This window comes from Oncorhynchus masou, unplaced genomic scaffold (assembly GCF_036934945.1).
Source record: "Oncorhynchus masou masou isolate Uvic2021 unplaced genomic scaffold, UVic_Omas_1.1 unplaced_scaffold_585, whole genome shotgun sequence".
NCBI lineage: Eukaryota > Metazoa > Chordata > Actinopteri > Salmoniformes > Salmonidae > Oncorhynchus > Oncorhynchus masou.
Window position 1 is genome coordinate 69,433 of NW_027012271.1, and position 18,890 is coordinate 88,322.

Sequence of the window (18,890 nt, forward strand, 5' to 3'; positions counted from 1 at the left end):
GAGTGGTGGTCTAGGATCAGGTCTCAGGGTAGGAGTGGTGGTCTAGGATCAGCTCTCAGGGTAGGGATGCTGATCTAGGATCAGGTCTCAGGGTAGGAGTGGTGGTCTAGGATCAGGTCTAGGATCAGGTCTCAGGGTAGGAGTGGTGGTATAGGATCAGGTCTCAGTGTAGGAGTAGTGATCTAGGATCAGGTCTCAGGGTAGGAGTGGTGGTCTAGGATCAGGTCTCAGGGTAGGAGTGGTGGTCTAGGATCAGGTCTCAGGGTAGGAGTGGTGATCAGGTCTCAGGGTAGGAGTGGTGATCTAGAATCAGGTCTCAGGGTAGGAGTGGTGATCTAGAATCAGGTCTCAGAGTAGGAGTGGTGATCTAGAATCAGGTCTCAGGGTAGGAGTGGTGGTCTAGAATCAGGTCTCAGGGTAGGAGTGGTGATCTAGGATCAGGTCTCACTCTACATACAAGGTAGCAGTGTGTGGTAAAATGACCAACCTGGAGGATATGATAGCCCATTCCCTGAGCCTTCCTGGTCTCAATAACGGCAGGTATCTCTTCAGAGTGTTCTATATTCCACAACCTGACAGTGGTGTCCTTCAAAACACACAGCAATATTTATGATGATGCAAAATGGTATGGTAACAAAAGGGACAAATTCTGTGACCTATAGGGATAGGACATGACATAGGACATGACATAAGACATGACATTGAGGTGTGTGTTTACTGTGACCTATAGGGATAGGACATGACATAGGACATGCCACTGAGGTGTGTGTTTACTGTGACCTACAGGGATAGGACATGACATAGGACATGACATAAGACATGACATTGAGATATAAATATACTGTGACCTACAGGGATAGGACATGACATAGGACATGTCTTTGAAGTATATATTTACTGTGACCTACAGGGATAGGACATAACATTGAGGTATATATATACTGTGACCTACAGGGATAGGACATGACATAGGACATGACATTGAGGTGTGTGTTTACTGTGACCTACATGGATAGGACATGACATTACGATATATATTTACTGTGACCTACAGCGATAGGACATGACATTGAGGTGTGTGTATACTATGACCTACAGGGATAGGACATGACATAGGACATGACATTGAGGTGTGTGTTTACTGTGACCTACAGGGATAGGATCTGACGTAGGACATGACATTGAGGTGTGTGTTTACTGTGACCTACAGGGATAGGACATGACATTGAGGTATATATATATATACTATGACCTACAGGGATAGGACATGACATAGGACATGACATTGAGGTGTGTGTATACTGTGACCTACAGCGATAGGACATGACATAGGACCTGACATTGAGGTGTGTGCTTACTGTGACCTACAGGGATGGGACATGACATAGGACATGACATTGAGGTGTGTGTTTACTGTGACCTACAGGGATAGGACATGACATAGGACATGACATTGAGGTGTGTGTTTACTATGACCTACAGGGATAGGACATGACATAGGACATGACATTGAGGTATATATTTACTGTGACCTACAGGGTAGGACATGACATAGGACATGACATTGAGATGTGTGTTTACTGTGACCTACAGGGTAGGACATGACATAGGACATGACATTGATGTGTGTGTTTACTGTGACCTACAGGGATAGGACATGACATAGGACATGACATTGAGGTGTGTGTTTACTGTGACCTACAGGGATAGGACATGACATAGGACATGACATTGAGGTGTGTGTTTGTACCTTGGAAGCTGAGGCCACCCATTTTTTGTCAGCACTGATTGCCACATCTGTCACCCAATCTGCATGTCCCTAGGGTTAGCAAAAACACACACATGAGGGCACACACACACCCACCTGTTTGAAACACACACACACACACACACACACACACACACACACACACACACACACACACACACACACACACACACACACACACACACACACACACACACACGCACACACACACACACCTGTTTGAAACACACGAGGACACACACACACACCTGTTTGAAACACGCACACACAAACACACACACACACGTTTGCCTTAAAATGTGTCTGAAGTAGGATAGAGCATGAAGCTACCTTCAACTCCAGGGTCTTGCAGAGGGTCTCCATGTTCCACACAGCCACTGTTCTGTCATACGCCCCTGACACAAGGACTGACCCTGGACAACAACAGAGAGCTACAGTCAGTCTGTCAGTAGTAGTTAGAGATGAAAGGACTGACCCTGGACAACAACAGAGAGCTACAGTCAGTCTGTCAGTAGTAGTTAGAGGCAGAGGACTGACCCTGGACAACAACAGAGAGCTACAGTCAGTCTGTCAGTAGTGGTATTAGAGGCAGAGGACTGACCCTGGACAACAACAGAGAGCTACAGTCAGTCTGTCAGTAGTAGATAGAGGCAGAGGACTGACCCTGGACAACAACAGAGAGCTACAGTCAGTCTGTCAGTAGTAGTTAGAGATGAAAGGACTGACCCTGGACAACAACAGAGAGCTACAGTCAGTCTGTCAGTAGTAGATAGAGGCAGAGGACTGACCCTGGACAACAACAGAGGGCTACAGTCAGTCTGTCAGTAGTAGTTAGAGGCAGAGGACTGACCCTGGACAACAACAGAGAGTTACAGTCAGTCTGTCAGTAGTAGTTAGAGGCAGAGGACTGACCCTGGACAACAACAGAGAGCTACAGTCAGTCTGTCAGTAGTAGTTAGAGATGAAAGGACTGACCCTGGACAACAACAGAGAGCTACAGTCAGTCTGTCAGTAGTGGTATTAGAGGCAGAGGACTGACCCTGGACAACAACAGAGAGCTACAGTCAGTCTGTCAGTAGTAGATAGAGGCAGAGAACTGACCCTGGACAACAACAGAGAGCTACAGTCAGTCTGTCAGTAGTGGTTTTAGAGGCAGAGGACTGACCCTGGACAACAACAGAGAGCTACAGTCAGTCTGTCAGTAGTAGTTAGAGGCAGAGGACTGACCCTGGACAACAACAGAGAGTTACAGTCAGTCTGTCAGTAGTAGTTAGAGGCAGAGGACTGACCCTGGACAACAACAGAGAGCTACAGTCAGTCTGTCAGTAGTGGTATTAGAGGCAGAGGACTGACCCTGGACAACAACAGAGAGCTACAGTCAGTCTGTCAGTAGTAGTTAGAGATGAAAGGACTGACCCTGGACAACAACAGAGAGCTACAGTCAGTCTGTCAGTAGTAGTTAGAGGCAGAGGACTGACCCTGGACAACAACAGAGAGCTACAGTCAGTCTGTCAGTAGTAGATAGAGGCAGAGGACTGACCCTGGACAACAACAGAGAGCTACAGTCAGTCTGTCAGTAGTAGTTAGAGATGAAAGGACTGACCCTGGACAACAACAGAGAGCTACAGTCAGTCTGTCAGTAGTAGTTAGAGGCAGAGGACTGACCCTGGACAACAACAGAGAGCTACAGTCAGTCTGTCAGTAGTAGTTAGAGATGAAAGGACTGACCCTGGACAACAACAGAGAGCTACAGTCAGTCTGTCAGTAGTAGTTAGAGATGAAAGGACTGACCCTGGACAACAACAGAGAGCTACAGTCAGTATGTCAGTAGTAGTTAGAGGCAGAGGACTGACCCTGGACAACAACAGAGAGCTACAGTCAGTCTGTCAGTAGTAGTTAGAGATGAAAGTACTGACCCTGGACAACAACAGAGAGCTACAGTCAGTCTGGCAGCAGTAGTATTAGTATATAGTAGTATTAGTATATAGTAGTATTAGTATATAGTAGTATTAGTATATAGTAGTCAGTGGTATTAGTATATAGTAGTCAGTAGTATTAGTATATAGTAGTATTAGTATATAGTAGTCAGTGGTATTAGTATATAGTAGTCAGTAGTATTAGTATATATATAGTATATAGTATTAGTATATAGTAGTATATAGTATTCAGTTGTATTAGTATATAACAGATATGTCCACCCTACCATCCACAGAGAAGACTGATATGTCTACCCTACCATCCACAGAGAAGACTGATATGTCTACCCTACCATCCACAGAGAAGACTGATATGTCTACCCTACCATCCACAGAGAAGACTGATATGTCTACCCTACCATCCACAGAGAAGACTGATATGTCCACCCTACCATCCACAGAGAAGACTGATATGTCTACCCTACCATCCACAGAGAAGACTGATATGTCTACCCTACCATCCACAGAGAAGACTGATATGTCCACCCTACCATCCACAGAGTAGACTGATATGTCTACCCTACCATCCACAGAGAGGACTGATATGTCCACCCTACCATCCACAGAGAAGACTGATATGTCCACCCTACCATCCACAGAGAAGACTGATATGTCTACCCTACCATCCACAGAGAAGACTGATATGTCTACCCTACCATCCACAGAGAGGACTGATATGTCCACCCTACCATCCACAGAGAAGACTGATATGTCTACCCTACCATCCACAGAGAGGACTGATATGTCCACCCTACCATCCACAGAGAAGACTGATATGTCCACCCTACCATCCACAGAGAAGACTGATATGTCTACCCTACCATCCACAGAGAAGACTGATATGTCTACCCTACCGTCCACAGAGAAGACTGATATGTCTACCCTACCATCCACAGAGAAGACTATGTCTACCCTACCATCCACAGAGAAGACTGATATGTCTACCCTACCATCCACAGAGAAGACTGATATGTCTACCCTACCATCCACAGAGAAGGAGACTGATATGTCTACCCTACCGTCCACAGAGAAGACTGATATGTCTACCCTACCATCCACAGAGAAGGAGACTGATATGTCTACCCTACCATCCACAGAGAGGACTGATATGTCTACCCTACCATCCACAGAGAGGACTGATATGTCTACCCTACCATCCACAGAGAAGACTGATATGTCTACCCTACCATCCACAGAGAGGACTGATATGTCTACCCTACCATCCACAGAGAAGGAGACTGATATGTCTACCCTACCGTCCACAGAGAAGACTGATATGTCTACCCTACCATCCACAGAGAAGGAGACTGATATGTCTACCCTACCATCCACAGAGAGGACTGATATGTCTACCCTACCATCCACAGAGAGGACTGATATGTCTACCCTACCATCCACAGAGAAGACTGATATGTCTACCCTACCATCCACAGAGAGGACTGATATGTCTACCCTACCATCCACAGAGAAGGAGACTGATATGTCTACCCTACCGTCCACAGAGAAGAAGACTGATATGTCTACCCTACCGTCCACAGAGAAGAAGACTGATATGTCTACCCTACCATCCACAGAGAAGACTGATATGTCTACCCTACCATCCACAGAGAAGGAGACTGATATGTCTACCCTACCATCCACAGAGAAGACTGATATGTCTACCCTACCATCCACAGAGAAGGAGACTGATATGTCTACCCTACCGTCCACAGAGAAGACTGATATGTCTACCCTACCATCCACAGAGAAGACTGATATGTCAACCCTACCATCCACAGAGAAGACTGATATGTCTACCCTACCATCCACAGAGAAGAGTGATATGTCTACCCAACCATCCACAGAGAAGACTGATATGTCCACCCTACCGTCCACAGAGAAGACTGATATGTCTACCCTACCGTCCACAGAGAAGACTCATATGTCTACCCTACCATCCACAGAGAGGACTGATATGTCTACCCTACCATCCACAGAGAGGACTGATATGTCTACCCTACCGTCCACAGAGAAGACTCATATGTCTACCCTACCATCCACAGAGAAGACTGATATGTCTACCCTACCATCCACAGAGAAGACTGATATGTCTACCCTACCATCCACAGAGAAGACTGATATGTCTACCCTACCGTCCACAGAGAAGGAGACTGATATGTCTACCCTACCATCCATGGAGTAGACTGATATGTCTACCCTACCATCCACAGAGTAGACTGATATGTCTACCCTACCGTCCACAGAGAAGGAGACTGATATGTCTACCCTACCGTCCACAGAGAAGGAGACTGATATGTCTACCCTACCATCCACAGAGAGGACTGATGTCTACCCTACCATCCACAGAGAAGACTGATATGTCTACCCTACCATCCACAGAGAAGGCTGATATGTCTACCCTACCATCCACAGAGAGGACTGATATGTCTACCCTACCATCCACAGAGTAGACTGATATGTCTACCCTACCATCCACAGAGAAGACTGATATGTCTACCCTACCATCCACAGAGTAGACTGATATGTCTACCCTACCGTCCACAGAGAAGGAGACTGATATGTCTACCCTACCATCCACAGAGTAGACTGATATGTCTACCCTACCGTCCACAGAGAAGGAGACTGATATGTCTACCCTACCATCCACAGAGAAGGAGACTGATATGTCTACCCTACCGTCCACAGAGAAGACTGATATGTCCACCCTACCATCCACAGAGAAGACTGATATGTCTACCCTACCGTCCACAGAGTAGACTGATATGTCTACCCTACCATCCACAGAGAAGACTGATATGTCTACCCTACCATCCACAGAGTAGACTGATATGTCTACCCTACCATCCATGGAGAAGACTGATATGTCTACCCTACCATCCACAGAGAAGACTGATATGTCTACCCTACCATCCACAGAGAAGACTGATACGTCTACCCTACCGTCCACAGAGAAGACTGATATGTCCACCCTACCATCCACAGAGAAGACTATGTCTACCCTACCATCCACAGAGAAGACTGATATGTCCACCCTACCATCCACAGAGAAGACTATGTCTACCCTACCGTCCACAGAGAAGACTGATATGTCTACCCTACCATCCACAGAGAAGACTATGTCTACCCTACCATCCACAGAGAAGACTGATATGTCTACCCTACCGTCCACAGAGAAGACTATGTCTACCCTACCATCCACAGAGAAGACTGATATGTCCACCCTACCATCCACAGAGAAGACTGATATGTCTACCCTACCATCCACAGAGAAGACTGATATGTCTACCCTACCGTCCACAGAGAAGGAGACTGATATGTCTACCCTACCATCCACAGAGAAGACTGATATGTCTACCCTACCATCCACAGAGAAGACAGATATGTCTACCCTACCATCCACAGAGAAGACTGATATGTCTACCCTACCATCCACAGAGAAGACTGATATGTCTACCCTACCATCCACAGAGAAGACTGATATGTCCACCCTACCATCCACAGAGAAGACTGATATGTCTACCCTACCGTCCACAGAGAAGGAGCAGGAGCTGACGGATCCGTCGTGTCCCTTGCTAAGGGTCAGGCCACCGTGGGAACGGAATGCTCCTGTCTGGATGTCCCACAGCTGCAGAGTCTTGTCCCATGATGCAGTGCACAAGTAGCGTCCGTTAGCAGTGAAACAGCAGTTCGAGATGACGTTGGTGTGGGCACTGTGTTTGGGACAGGATAGAACAACAACGTGTACTGGAAATATTGGGTTCCCCCCCACAAGCTCTGCAAGGCTTGGTTACGACAGCCTCAACGTGACCTTGACTAACACTAATTAGTTTGAAATGTGTGCAATAGCTAGTGGACGAGGTTCATTTGAAGCTAATGAAAAGTTCTCTCTGACATAATGCCAGGTCAGAAGGTGAATTCACCAATTTGTAAGTCGCTCTGGATAAGAGCGTCTGCTAAATGACTTAAATGTAAATGTATATTTTAGTTCACTGTACTGCATCAATCTCTCTGACATAATGCCAGGCTATATTTTAGTTCACTGTACTGCATCAATCTCTCTGACATAATGCCAGGCTATATTTTAGTTCACTGTACTGCATCAATCTCTCTGACATAATGCCAGGCTATATTTTAGTTCACTGTTACTGCATCAATCTCTCTGACATAATGCCAGGCTATATTTTAGTTCACTGTACTGCATCAATCTCTCTGACATAATGCCAGGCTATATTTTAGTTTACTGTACTGCATCAATCTCTCTGACATAATGCCAGGCTATATTTTAGTTCACTGTACTGCATCAATCTCTCTGACATAATGCCGGGCTATATTTTAGTTCACTGTACTGCATCAATCTCTCTGACATAACGCCAGGCTATATTTTAGTTCACTGTTACTGCATCAATCTCTCTGACATAACGCCAGGCTATATTTTAGTTCACTGTTACTGCATCAATCTCTCTGACATAACGCCAGGCTATATTTTAGTTCACTGTACTGCATCAATCTCTCTGACATAATGCCAGGCTATATTTTAGTTCACTGTACTGCATCAATCTCTCTGACATAATGCCAGGCTATATTTTAGTTCACTGTTACTGCATCAATCTCTCTGACATAATGCCAGGCTATATTTTAGTTCACTGTACTGCAGCAATCTCTCTGACATAATGCCAGGCTATATTTTAGTTCACTGTTACTGCATCAATCTCTCTGACATAATGCCAGGCTATATTTTAGTTCACTGTTACTGCATCAATCTCTCTGACATAATGCCAGGCTATATTTTAGTTCACTGTACTGCATCAATCTCTCTGACATAATGCCAGGCTATATTTTAGTTCACTGTACTGCATCAATCTCTCTGACATAATGCCAGGCTATATTTTAGTTCACTGTACTGCATCAATCTCTCTGACATAATGCCAGGCTATATTTTAGTTCACTGTACTGCATCAATCTCTCTGACATAATGCCAGGCTATATTTTAGTTCACTGTACTGCATCAATCTCTCTGACATAATGCCAGGCTATATTTTAGTTCACTGTACTGCAGCAATCTCTCTGACATAATGCCAGGCTATATTTTAGTTCACTGTTACTGCATCAATCTCTCTGACATAATGCCAGGCTATATTTTAGTTCACTGTACTACATCAATCTCTCTGACATAATGCCAGGCTATATTTTAGTTCACTGTACTGCATCAATCTCTCTGAAATAATGCCAGGCTATATTTTAGTTCACTGTTACTGCATCAATCTCTCTGACATAATGCCAGGCTATATTTTAGTTCACTGTTACTGCATCAATCTCTCTGACATAATGCCAGGCTATATTTTAGTTCACTGTACTGCATCAATCTCTCTGACATAATGCCAGGCTATATTTTAGTTCACTGTTACTGCATCAATCTCTCTGACATAATGCCAGGCTATATTTTAGTTCACTGTTACTGCATCAATCTCTCTGACATAACGCCAGGCTATATTTTAGTTCACTGTACTGCATCAATCTCTCTGACATAATGCCAGGCTATATTTCAGTTCACTGTACTGCATCAATCTCTCTGACATAACGCCAGGCTATATTTTAGTTCACTGTACTGCATCAATCTCTCTGACATAATGCCAGGCTATATTTTAGTTCACTGTACTGCATCAATCTCTCTGACATAATGCCAGGCTATATTTTAGTTTACTGTACTGCAGAGCATGTGTTATAATGAGAGTCCTGTGTTTAGTGCTACAACGAGGACACAGCGATATTTGATCCTGTATTTTAAGAGGACAGTTTGAAGGCTAAAACCCAGGCGTATCAGATGATTGTGTAAAACACAAGGGGTCCTAGTTCTGACGTACAGTCTGTCTCGCTACTGGGTCTACACTTCATGATGCCAGGTTAGATTCTCATTTAACTGCAGGGAGTGTGTTACAACTTTTATCGTCATTATGTGTCCGATAATCAGTCAATAATACAGTCAATCAATCACGTGTCTTTAAAACGAGAGCAGTGAGTTCACCCGGTCCACCGTGGACCATAAACACAACGATCTGAGGTGTAATTATGAAATATCTGCTACTGACAAATCTTTGTTAAGGACGTCTGCGCTCAGAAATGACAACAACAGCAAACAGCTGTCATGATGTTCCTTGATGCTCTGGTCATTTGTCAGCCTGGCAGTGCATGTTATCTATCATCTCAGGGACCGTGTGTAAAGTCTAATATAATGAGTGGTATCTCAGGGACTGTGTGTAAAGTCTAATATAATGAGTGGTATCTATCATCCCAGGGACTGTGTGTAAAGTCTAATATAATGAGTGGTATCTCAGGGACCGTGTGTAAAGTCTAATATAATGAGTGGTATCTCAGGGACTGTGTGTAAAGTCTAATATAATGAGTGGTATCTCAGGGACCATGTGTAAAGTCTAATATAATGAGTGGTATCTATCATCCCAGGCACTGTGTGTAAAGTCTAATATAATGAGTGGTATCTCAGGGACCGTGTGTAAAGTCTAATATAATGAGTGGTATCTGTTATCTCAGGGACTGTGTGTAAAGTCTAATATAATGAGTGGTATCTCAGGGACTGTGTGTAAAGTCTAATATAATGAGTGGTATCTCAGGGACTGTGTGTAAAGTCTAATATAATGAGTGGTATCTCAGGGACTGTGTGTAAAGTCTAATATAATGAGTGGTATCTCAGGGACCGTGTGTAAAGTCTAATATAATGAGTGGTATCTGTTATCTCAGGGACTGTGTGTAAAGTCTAATATAATGAGTGGTATCTCAGGGACTGTGTGTAAAGTCTAATATAATGAGTGGTATCTCAGGGACTGTGTGTAAAGTCTAATATAATGAGTGGTATCTCAGGGACCGTGTGTAAAGTCTAATATAATGAGTGGTATCTCAGGAACTGTGTGCAAAGTCTAATATAATGAGTGGTATCTGTTATCTCAGGGACTGTGTGTAAAGTCTAATATAATGAGTGGTATCTCGGGGACTGTGTGTAAAGTCTAATATAATGAGTGGTATCTCAGGGACTGTGTGTAAAGTCTAATATAATGAGTGGTATCTCAGGGACCGTGTGTAAAGTCTAATATAATGAGTGGTATCTCAGGAACTGTATGCAAAGTCTAATATAATGAGTGGTATCTGTTATCTCAGGGACTGTGTGTAAAGTCTAATATAATGAGTGGTATCTCGGGGACTGTGTGTAAAGTCTAATATAATGAGTGGTATCTCAGGGACCGTGTGTAAAGTCTAATATAATGAGTGGTATCTTCACCTGTTGATGGAGAGGGTGGTTTGGGTGGAGACCAGGTCCCACAGTTTGATGGTTCTGTCTTCAGAGACACTGGCTACGTGCTGACTCTGAGGATCAAACCGGCACCTCGTGATCGTAGACTTGTGGTGATCTGAGGGAATTGACAGCATTGGACATCATTTAAACTGATGTTACCATTAGACATGACTTAAACTGAGACTCAGTGACCTTAGCGTTAGCATTAGACATGACTTAAACTGAGACTCAGTGACCTGACGTTACCATTAGACATGACTTAAACTGAGACTCAGTGACCTTAGCATTAGACATGACCTAAACTGAGACTCAGTGACCTGATGTTACCATGAGACATGACTTAAACTGAGACTCAGTGACCTTAGCGTTAGCATTAGACATGACTTAAACTGAGACTCAGTGACCTGACGTTACCATTAGACATGACTTAAACTGAGACTCAGTGACCTGACGTTACCATTAGACATGACTTAAACTGAGACTCAGTGACCTTAGCGTTAGCATTAGACATGACCTAAACTGAGACTCAGTGACCTGATGTTACCATGAGACATGACTTAAACTGAGACTCAGTGACCTTAGTGTTAGCATTAGACATGACCTAAACTGAGACTCAGTGACCTGATGTTACCATGAGACATGACTTAAACTGAGACTCAGTGACCTGACGTTACCATGAGACATGACTTAAACTGAGACTCAGTGACCTTAGCGTTAGCATTAGACATGACTTAAACTGAGACTCGGTGACCTTAGCGTTAGCATTAGACATGACTTAAACTGAGACTCAGTGACCTGACGTTACCATTAGACATGACTTAAACTGAGACTCAGTGACCTGACGTTACCATTAGACATGACTTAAACTGAGACTCAGTGACCTTAGCGTTAGCATTAGACATGACCTAAACTGAGACTCAGTGACCTGATGTTACCATGAGACATGACTTAAACTGAGACTCAGTGACCTTAGTGTTAGCATTAGACATGACCTAAACTGAGACTCAGTGACCTGATGTTACCATTAGACATGACTTAAACTGAGACTCAGTGACCTGACGTTACCATGAGACATGACTTAAACTGAGACTCAGTGACCTTAGCGTTACCATGAGACATGACTTAAACTGAGACTCAGTGACCTGACGTTACCATTAGACATGACTTAAACTGAGACTCAGTGACCTGACGTTACCATTAGACATGACTTAAACTGAGACTCAGTGACCTTAGCGTTAGCATTAGACATGACTTAAACTGAGACTCAGTGACCTTAGCGTTAGCATTAGACATGACTTAAACTGAGACTCAGTGACCTTAGCGTTAGCATTAGACATGACTTAAACTGAGACTCAGTGACCTGACGTTACTATGAGACATGACTTAAACTGAGACTCAGTGACCTGACGTTACCATTAGACATGACTTAAACTGAGACTCAGTGACCTTAGCGTTAGCATTAGACATGACTTAAACTGAGACTCAGTGACCTTAGCGTTAGCATTAGACATGACTTAAACTGAGACTCAGTGACCATAGCGTTATAGCATAGCTCAATGTTAAAATCAATATAGCGATCAATAACCAAAGCTGAATGACTTGAGGATGTACCTTTGATGTGGAAGAGCCTCTCCCCTGTGTCAGCTGAGGTCAGGCAGATTGCATTCTCCAGGTCGGAGGACGAGACTACGTACTTCCTGTCCTCTGAGACGCTACATGAGGTCAGGAGCCCAGCCTGAGCTGCAGTCCACTATGGAACACACACAGGCTGTGTCACCTCTATACTCACTCTATACTCCCTCTATACTCCCTCTATACTCCCTCTATACTCCCTCTATACTCCCTCTATACTCCCTCTATACTCCCTCTATACTCCCTGTATACTCCCTATATACTCCCTCTATACTCCCTCTATACTCCCTCTATACTCCCTCTATACTCCCTCTATACTCCCTCTATACTCCCTCTATACTCCCTCTATACTCCCTCTATACTCCCTCTATACTCCCTGTATACTCCCTCTATACTCCCTCTATACTCCCTATATACTCCCTCTATACTCCCTATATGCTCCCTATATACTCCCTCTATACTCCCTCTATACTCCCTGTATACTCCCTCTATACTCCCTCTATACTCCCTCTATACTCCCTCTATACTCCCTCTAGACTCCCTCTATACTCCCTATATACTCCCTCTATACTCCCTATATGCTCCCTATATACTCCCTCTATACTCCCTCTATACTCCCTGTATACTCCCTCTATACTCCCTCTATACTCCCTATATACTCCCTGTATACTCCCTCTATACTCCCTCTATACTCCCTGTATACTCCCTGTATACTCCCTCTATACTCCCTCTATACTCCCTATATACTCCCTCTATACTCCCTATATACTCCCTATATACTCCCTCTATACTCCCTATATACTCCCTATATGCTCCCTATATGCTCCCTCTATACTCCCTATATACTCCCTATATACTCCCTCTATACTCCCTCTATGCTCCCTATATACTCCCTCTATACTCCCTCTATACTCCCTATATACTCCCTCTATGCTCCCTCTATCCAATTTGTAAGTCGCTCTGGATAAGAGCGTCTGCTAAATGACTTAAATGTAAATGTAAATGTATGCTCCCTCTATGCTCCCTATATGCTCCCTCTATACTCCCTCTATACTCCCTATATGCTCCCTCTATGCTCCCTCTATGCTCCCTCTATACTCCCTCTATACTCCCTCTATACTCCCTATATGCTCCCTATATACTCCCTCTATACTCCCTATATACTCCCTATATGCTCCCTATATGCTCCCTCTATACTCCCTATATACTCCCTATATACTCCCTCTATACTCCCTATATACTCCCTATATACTCCCTCTATACTCCCTATATACTCCCTATATGCTCCCTATATGCTCCCTCTATACTCCCTATATACTCCCTATATACTCCCTCTATACTCCCTCTATGCTCCCTCTATACTCCCTGTATACTCCCTCTATACTCCCTGTATACTCCCTGTATACTCCCTGTATACTCCCTCTATACTCCCTCTATACTCCCTGTATACTCCCTCTATACTCCCTCTATACTCCCTCTATACTCCCTGTATGCTCCCTATATGCTCCCTCTATACTCCCTATATACTCCCTCTATACTCCCTCTATACTCCCTATATACTCCCTATATACTCCCTCTATACTCCCTATATACTCCCTATATGCTCCCTATATGCTCCCTCTATACTCCCTATATACTCCCTATATACTCCCTCTATACTCCCTCTATGCTCCCTCTATACTCCCTGTATACTCCCTCTATACTCCCTGTATACTCCCTGTATACTCCCTCTATACTCCCTCTATACTCCCTCTATACTCCCTGTATACTCCCTCTATACTCCCTCTATACTCCCTCTATACTCCCTGTATACTCCCTGTATACTCCCTCTATACTCCCTCTATACTCCCTATATACTCCCTCTATACTCCCTCTATACTCCCTCTATGCTCCCTCTATCCAATTTGTAAGTCGCTCTGGATAAGAGCGTCTGCTAAATGACTTAAATGTAAATGTAAATGTATGCTCCCTCTATGCTCCCTATATGCTCCCTCTATACTCCCTCTATACTCCCTATATGCTCCCTCTATGCTCCCTCTATGCTCCCTCTATACTCCCTCTATACTCCCTCTATACTCCCTATATGCTCCCTCTATACTCCCTATATGCTCCCTATATGCTCCCTCTATACTCCCTCTATACTCCCTATATACTCCCTCTATACTCCCTATATGCTCCCTCTATGCTCCCTATATACTCCCTCTATACTCCCTATATGCTCCCTCTATGCTCCCTCTATACTCCCTCTATACTCCCTATATACTCCCTCTATACTCCCTATATGCTCCCTCTATGCTCCCTCTGTGCTCCCTCTATGCTCCCTATGTGCTCCCTGTATGCTCCCTGTATGCTCCCTCTATACTCCCTCTATACTCCCTCTATACTCCCTCTATACTCCCTCTATACTCCCTATATACTCCCTCTATACTCCCTCTATACTCCCTCTATACTCCCTATATACTCCCTCTATACTCCCTCTATACTCCCTCTATACTCCCTCTCTGGCATTATGATTCTGAGCTGCAGTCCACTATGTAACACACAGGCTGTCCACCATGGTCTCAGATGTTCATTAGTGTTGAAAAGGGAGAGAGAGGTAACAGAGGGGTAACAGAGGTAACAGAGAGGTAACAGAGAGGTAACAGAGGGGTAACAGAGAGGTAACAGAGAGGTAACAGGGGTGTAACAGAGAGGTAACCGAGTGGTAACCGAGTGGTAACAGAGAGGTAACAGAGAGGTAACAGAGTGGTAACAGAGTGGTAACAGAGAGGTAACAGAGGGGTAACAGAGAGGTAACAGAGAGGTAACATAGAGGTAACAGGGAGGTAACAGAGAGGTAACAGAGAGGTAACAGAGAGGTAACAGAGAGGTCTCAACAACACATTGTGAGGATGAGATTCATTATTTGATTGACTCACAATGATCTTGCCCGTCTCCAGGTCCCATGCATTTAGAGTCTTGTCCCACGACGCAGTAATCAGCCTAGGGGAGGGGGGGGGGGGGGGGGGGAGAGAGAGAGAGGGAGGGAGGAGAGAGAGAGGGAGGGAGGGGAGAGAGAGAGAGAGGGGGGGAGGGAGGGGGAGAGAGAGAGGGAGGGAGAGAGAGAGGGAGGGAGGGAGGGAGGGAGGGAGGGAGGGAGGGAGGGAGAGGAGAGAGAGAGAGAGAGAGAGAGAGAGAGAGAGAGAGAGAGAGAGGGAGAGAGGGGGAGAGGGAGAGAGGGAGAGAGGGAGAGAGGGAGAGAGAGAGAGAGAGAGAGAGAGAGAGGGAGGGAGAGGGAGGGAGGGAGGGAGAGAGAGAGAGAGTGTGAGTGAGTGAGTGAGTGAGTGAGTGAGTGAGTGAGTGAGTGAGTGAGTGAGTGAGTGAGTGAGTGAGTGAGTGAGTGTATGTAGTTTTTCGAGGATACAGAAATCATCCCCGCATGATGTTGTGTTTGACAAAATGCATCCCACAGGAATGTTTTCTGAATTTGGAAAGTTACATATCTTGAAAACTCGACTGCAGTGACTCTATGTCAACAATGGACTAATGAAACAAATACCATAATACAGATATATATTAAGATATCACCTCAATGCCAACAGACTAGTGCAACAGCAAACCCAGTAGTAACCCATTAACTAGCTAATGTTTCAGCGGAGGTCGAGAGTCTAGACTCCCTATGTGTGATCACCTCCCTCCCTGCAGCCCTCTGGGACTTCTCCTCTGCCAAGGTTACCAGGGTTGCCAAGGTTACCAGGGTTGCCAAGGTTACCAAAAGGGAAGTGCAAATAAAGAAGGTGTGAAGTAACAAAAGATCTTGACAGGGTTATGTCCAAAATGGCACCCTATTCCCTATATAGTGCACTACTTTAGACCAGAGCCCTATGGCACCCTATTCCCTATATAGTGCACTACTTTAGACCAGGACCCACAGGGACTAGGGTGCCATTTGGGATGTATGCAGTGATTGTGACCTATGCTGTGTGTTGCTGGTTGTGGGCTGTGTGCTGCGGGTTGTGGGCTGTGTGCTGCGGGTTGTGTGCTGCGGGCTGTGGGTTGTGGGCTGTGTGCTGTGGGCTGTGTGCTGCGGGTTGTGTGCTGCGGGCTGTGGGTTGTGGGCTGTGTGCTGTGGGCTGTGTGCTGTGGGCTGTGTGCTGTGGGCTGTGGGCTGTGGGCTGTGGGCTGCGGGTTGTGTGCTGCGGGCTGTGGGTTGTGGGCTGTGTGCTGTGGGCTGTGTGCTGCGGGTTGTGTGCTGCGGGCTGTGGGTTGTGGGCTGTGTGCTGTGGGCTGTGTGCTGCGGGTTGTGTGCTGCGGGCTGTGGGTTGTGGGCTGTGTGCTGCGGGTTGTGGGCTGTGTGCTGCGGGTTGTGGGCTGTGTGCAGCGGGTTGTGGGCTGTGTGCTGCGGGTTGTGGGCTGTGTGCTGCGGGTTGTGGGCTGTGTGCTGCGGGTTGTGGGCTGTGTGCTGCGGGTTGTGTGCTGCGAGCTGTGGGTTGTGGGCTGTGTGCTGTGGGCTGTGTGCTGCGGGTTGTGTGCTGCGGGCTGTGGGTTGTGGGCTGTGTGCTGTGGGCTGTGGGCTGTGGGTTGTGGGCTGTGTGCTGTGGGTTGTGTGCTGCGGGCTGTGGGTTGTGGGCTGTGTGCTGTGGGCTGTGTGCTGCGGGTTGTGTGCTGCGGGTTGTGGGCTGTGTGCTGTGGGCTGTGTGCTGCGGGTTGTGTGCTGCGGGCTGTGGGTTGTGGGCTGTGTGCTGCGGGTTGTGGGCTGTGTGCTGCGGGTTGTGGGCTGTGTGCTGCGGGTTGTGGGCTGTGTGCTGCGGGTTGTGGGCTGTGTGCTGCGGGTTGTGTGCTGCGGGCTGTGGGCTGTGTGCTGCGGGTTGTGGGCTGTGTGCTTGGCCATGGAGACAGAAAGACAGCCAGAGTATTTAATTCTCTAGCTGTGAATATGTTGTTGAATGCTTCATCCTATGAATGCTCGATTTAGATGGTAAACATCGTACCATCTAGTGATGGGGGGGAGGGGGAAATCATACCATCTAGTGATGGGGGAAATCATACCATCTAGTGATGGGGGGGAGGGGGAAATCATTACCATCTAGTGATGGGGGGAGGGGGAAATCATACCATCTAGTGATGGGGGAAATCATACCATCTAGTGATGTGGGGGGAGGGGAAATCATACCATCTAGTGATGGGGAAATCATACCATCTAGTGATGGGGAAATCATACCATCTAGTGATGGGGAAATCATACCATCTAGTGATGGGGAAATCATACCATCTAGTGATGGGGAAATCATACCATCTAGTGATGGGGGAAATCATACCATCTAGTGATGGGGAAATCATACCATCTAGTGATGGGGAAATCATACCATCTAGTGATGGGGGGAAATCATACCATCTAGTGATGGGGAAATCATACCATCTAGTGATGGGGAAATCATACCATCTAGTGATGGGGAAATCATACCATCTAGTGATGGGGAAATCATACCATCTAGTGATGGGGAAATCATACCATCTAGTGATGGGGAAATCATACCATCTAGTGATGGGGGAAATCATACCATCTAGTGATGGGGGAAATCATACCATCTAGTGATGGGGGGGAGGGGGAAATCATTACCATCTAGTGATGGGGGGAGGGGGAAATCATACCATCTAGTGATGGGGGAAATCATACCATCTAGTGATGTGGGGGGAGGGGGAAATCATACCATCTAGTGATGGGGGAAATCATACCATCTAGTGATGGGGGAAATCATACCATCTAGTGATGGGGGAAATCATACCATCTAGTGATGGGGGAAATCATACCATCTAGTGATGGGGGGAAATCATACCATCTAGTGATGGGGGAAATCATACCATCTAGTGATGGGGGAAATCATACCATCTAGTGATGGGGGAAATCATACCATCTAGTGATGGGGGTGAAATCATACCATCTAGTGATGGGGGGAGAAATCATACCATCTGGTGATGGGGGGAAATCATACCATCTAGTGATGGGGAAATCATACCATCTAGTGATGGGGGAAATCATACCATCTAGTGATGGGGGGAGAAATCATACCATCTGGTGATGGGGGGAAATCATACCATCTAGTGATGGGGGAAATCATACCATCTAGTGATGGGGGAAATCATACCATCTAGTGATGGGGGGAGAAATCATACCATCTGGTGATGGGGGGAAATCATACCATCTAGTGATGGGGGAAATCATACCATCTAG

The 18,890-nt window shown here is 45.6% G+C and overlaps 1 protein-coding gene across 1 annotated transcript in view; it reads right to left on the reverse strand.

Annotated features, from left to right (window-relative positions):
* Positions 1-18,890, reverse strand: part of LOC135536262 (WD repeat-containing protein 88-like) — a 33,144-nt gene that overhangs the window by 1,141 nt on the left and 13,113 nt on the right. Inside the window, exons 4-10 of the mRNA XM_064962627.1 lie at positions 15,598-15,661; positions 12,659-12,797; positions 11,033-11,162; positions 7,270-7,454; positions 2,099-2,181; positions 1,751-1,819; positions 488-586 (exon numbers count right to left, since the gene is read on the reverse strand). Of these exons, the coding sequence (XP_064818699.1) occupies positions 488-586; positions 1,751-1,819; positions 2,099-2,181; positions 7,270-7,454; positions 11,033-11,162; positions 12,659-12,797; positions 15,598-15,661 (769 nt within the window). The remainder of the gene's footprint in view (positions 1-487; positions 587-1,750; positions 1,820-2,098; positions 2,182-7,269; positions 7,455-11,032; positions 11,163-12,658; positions 12,798-15,597; positions 15,662-18,890) is intronic.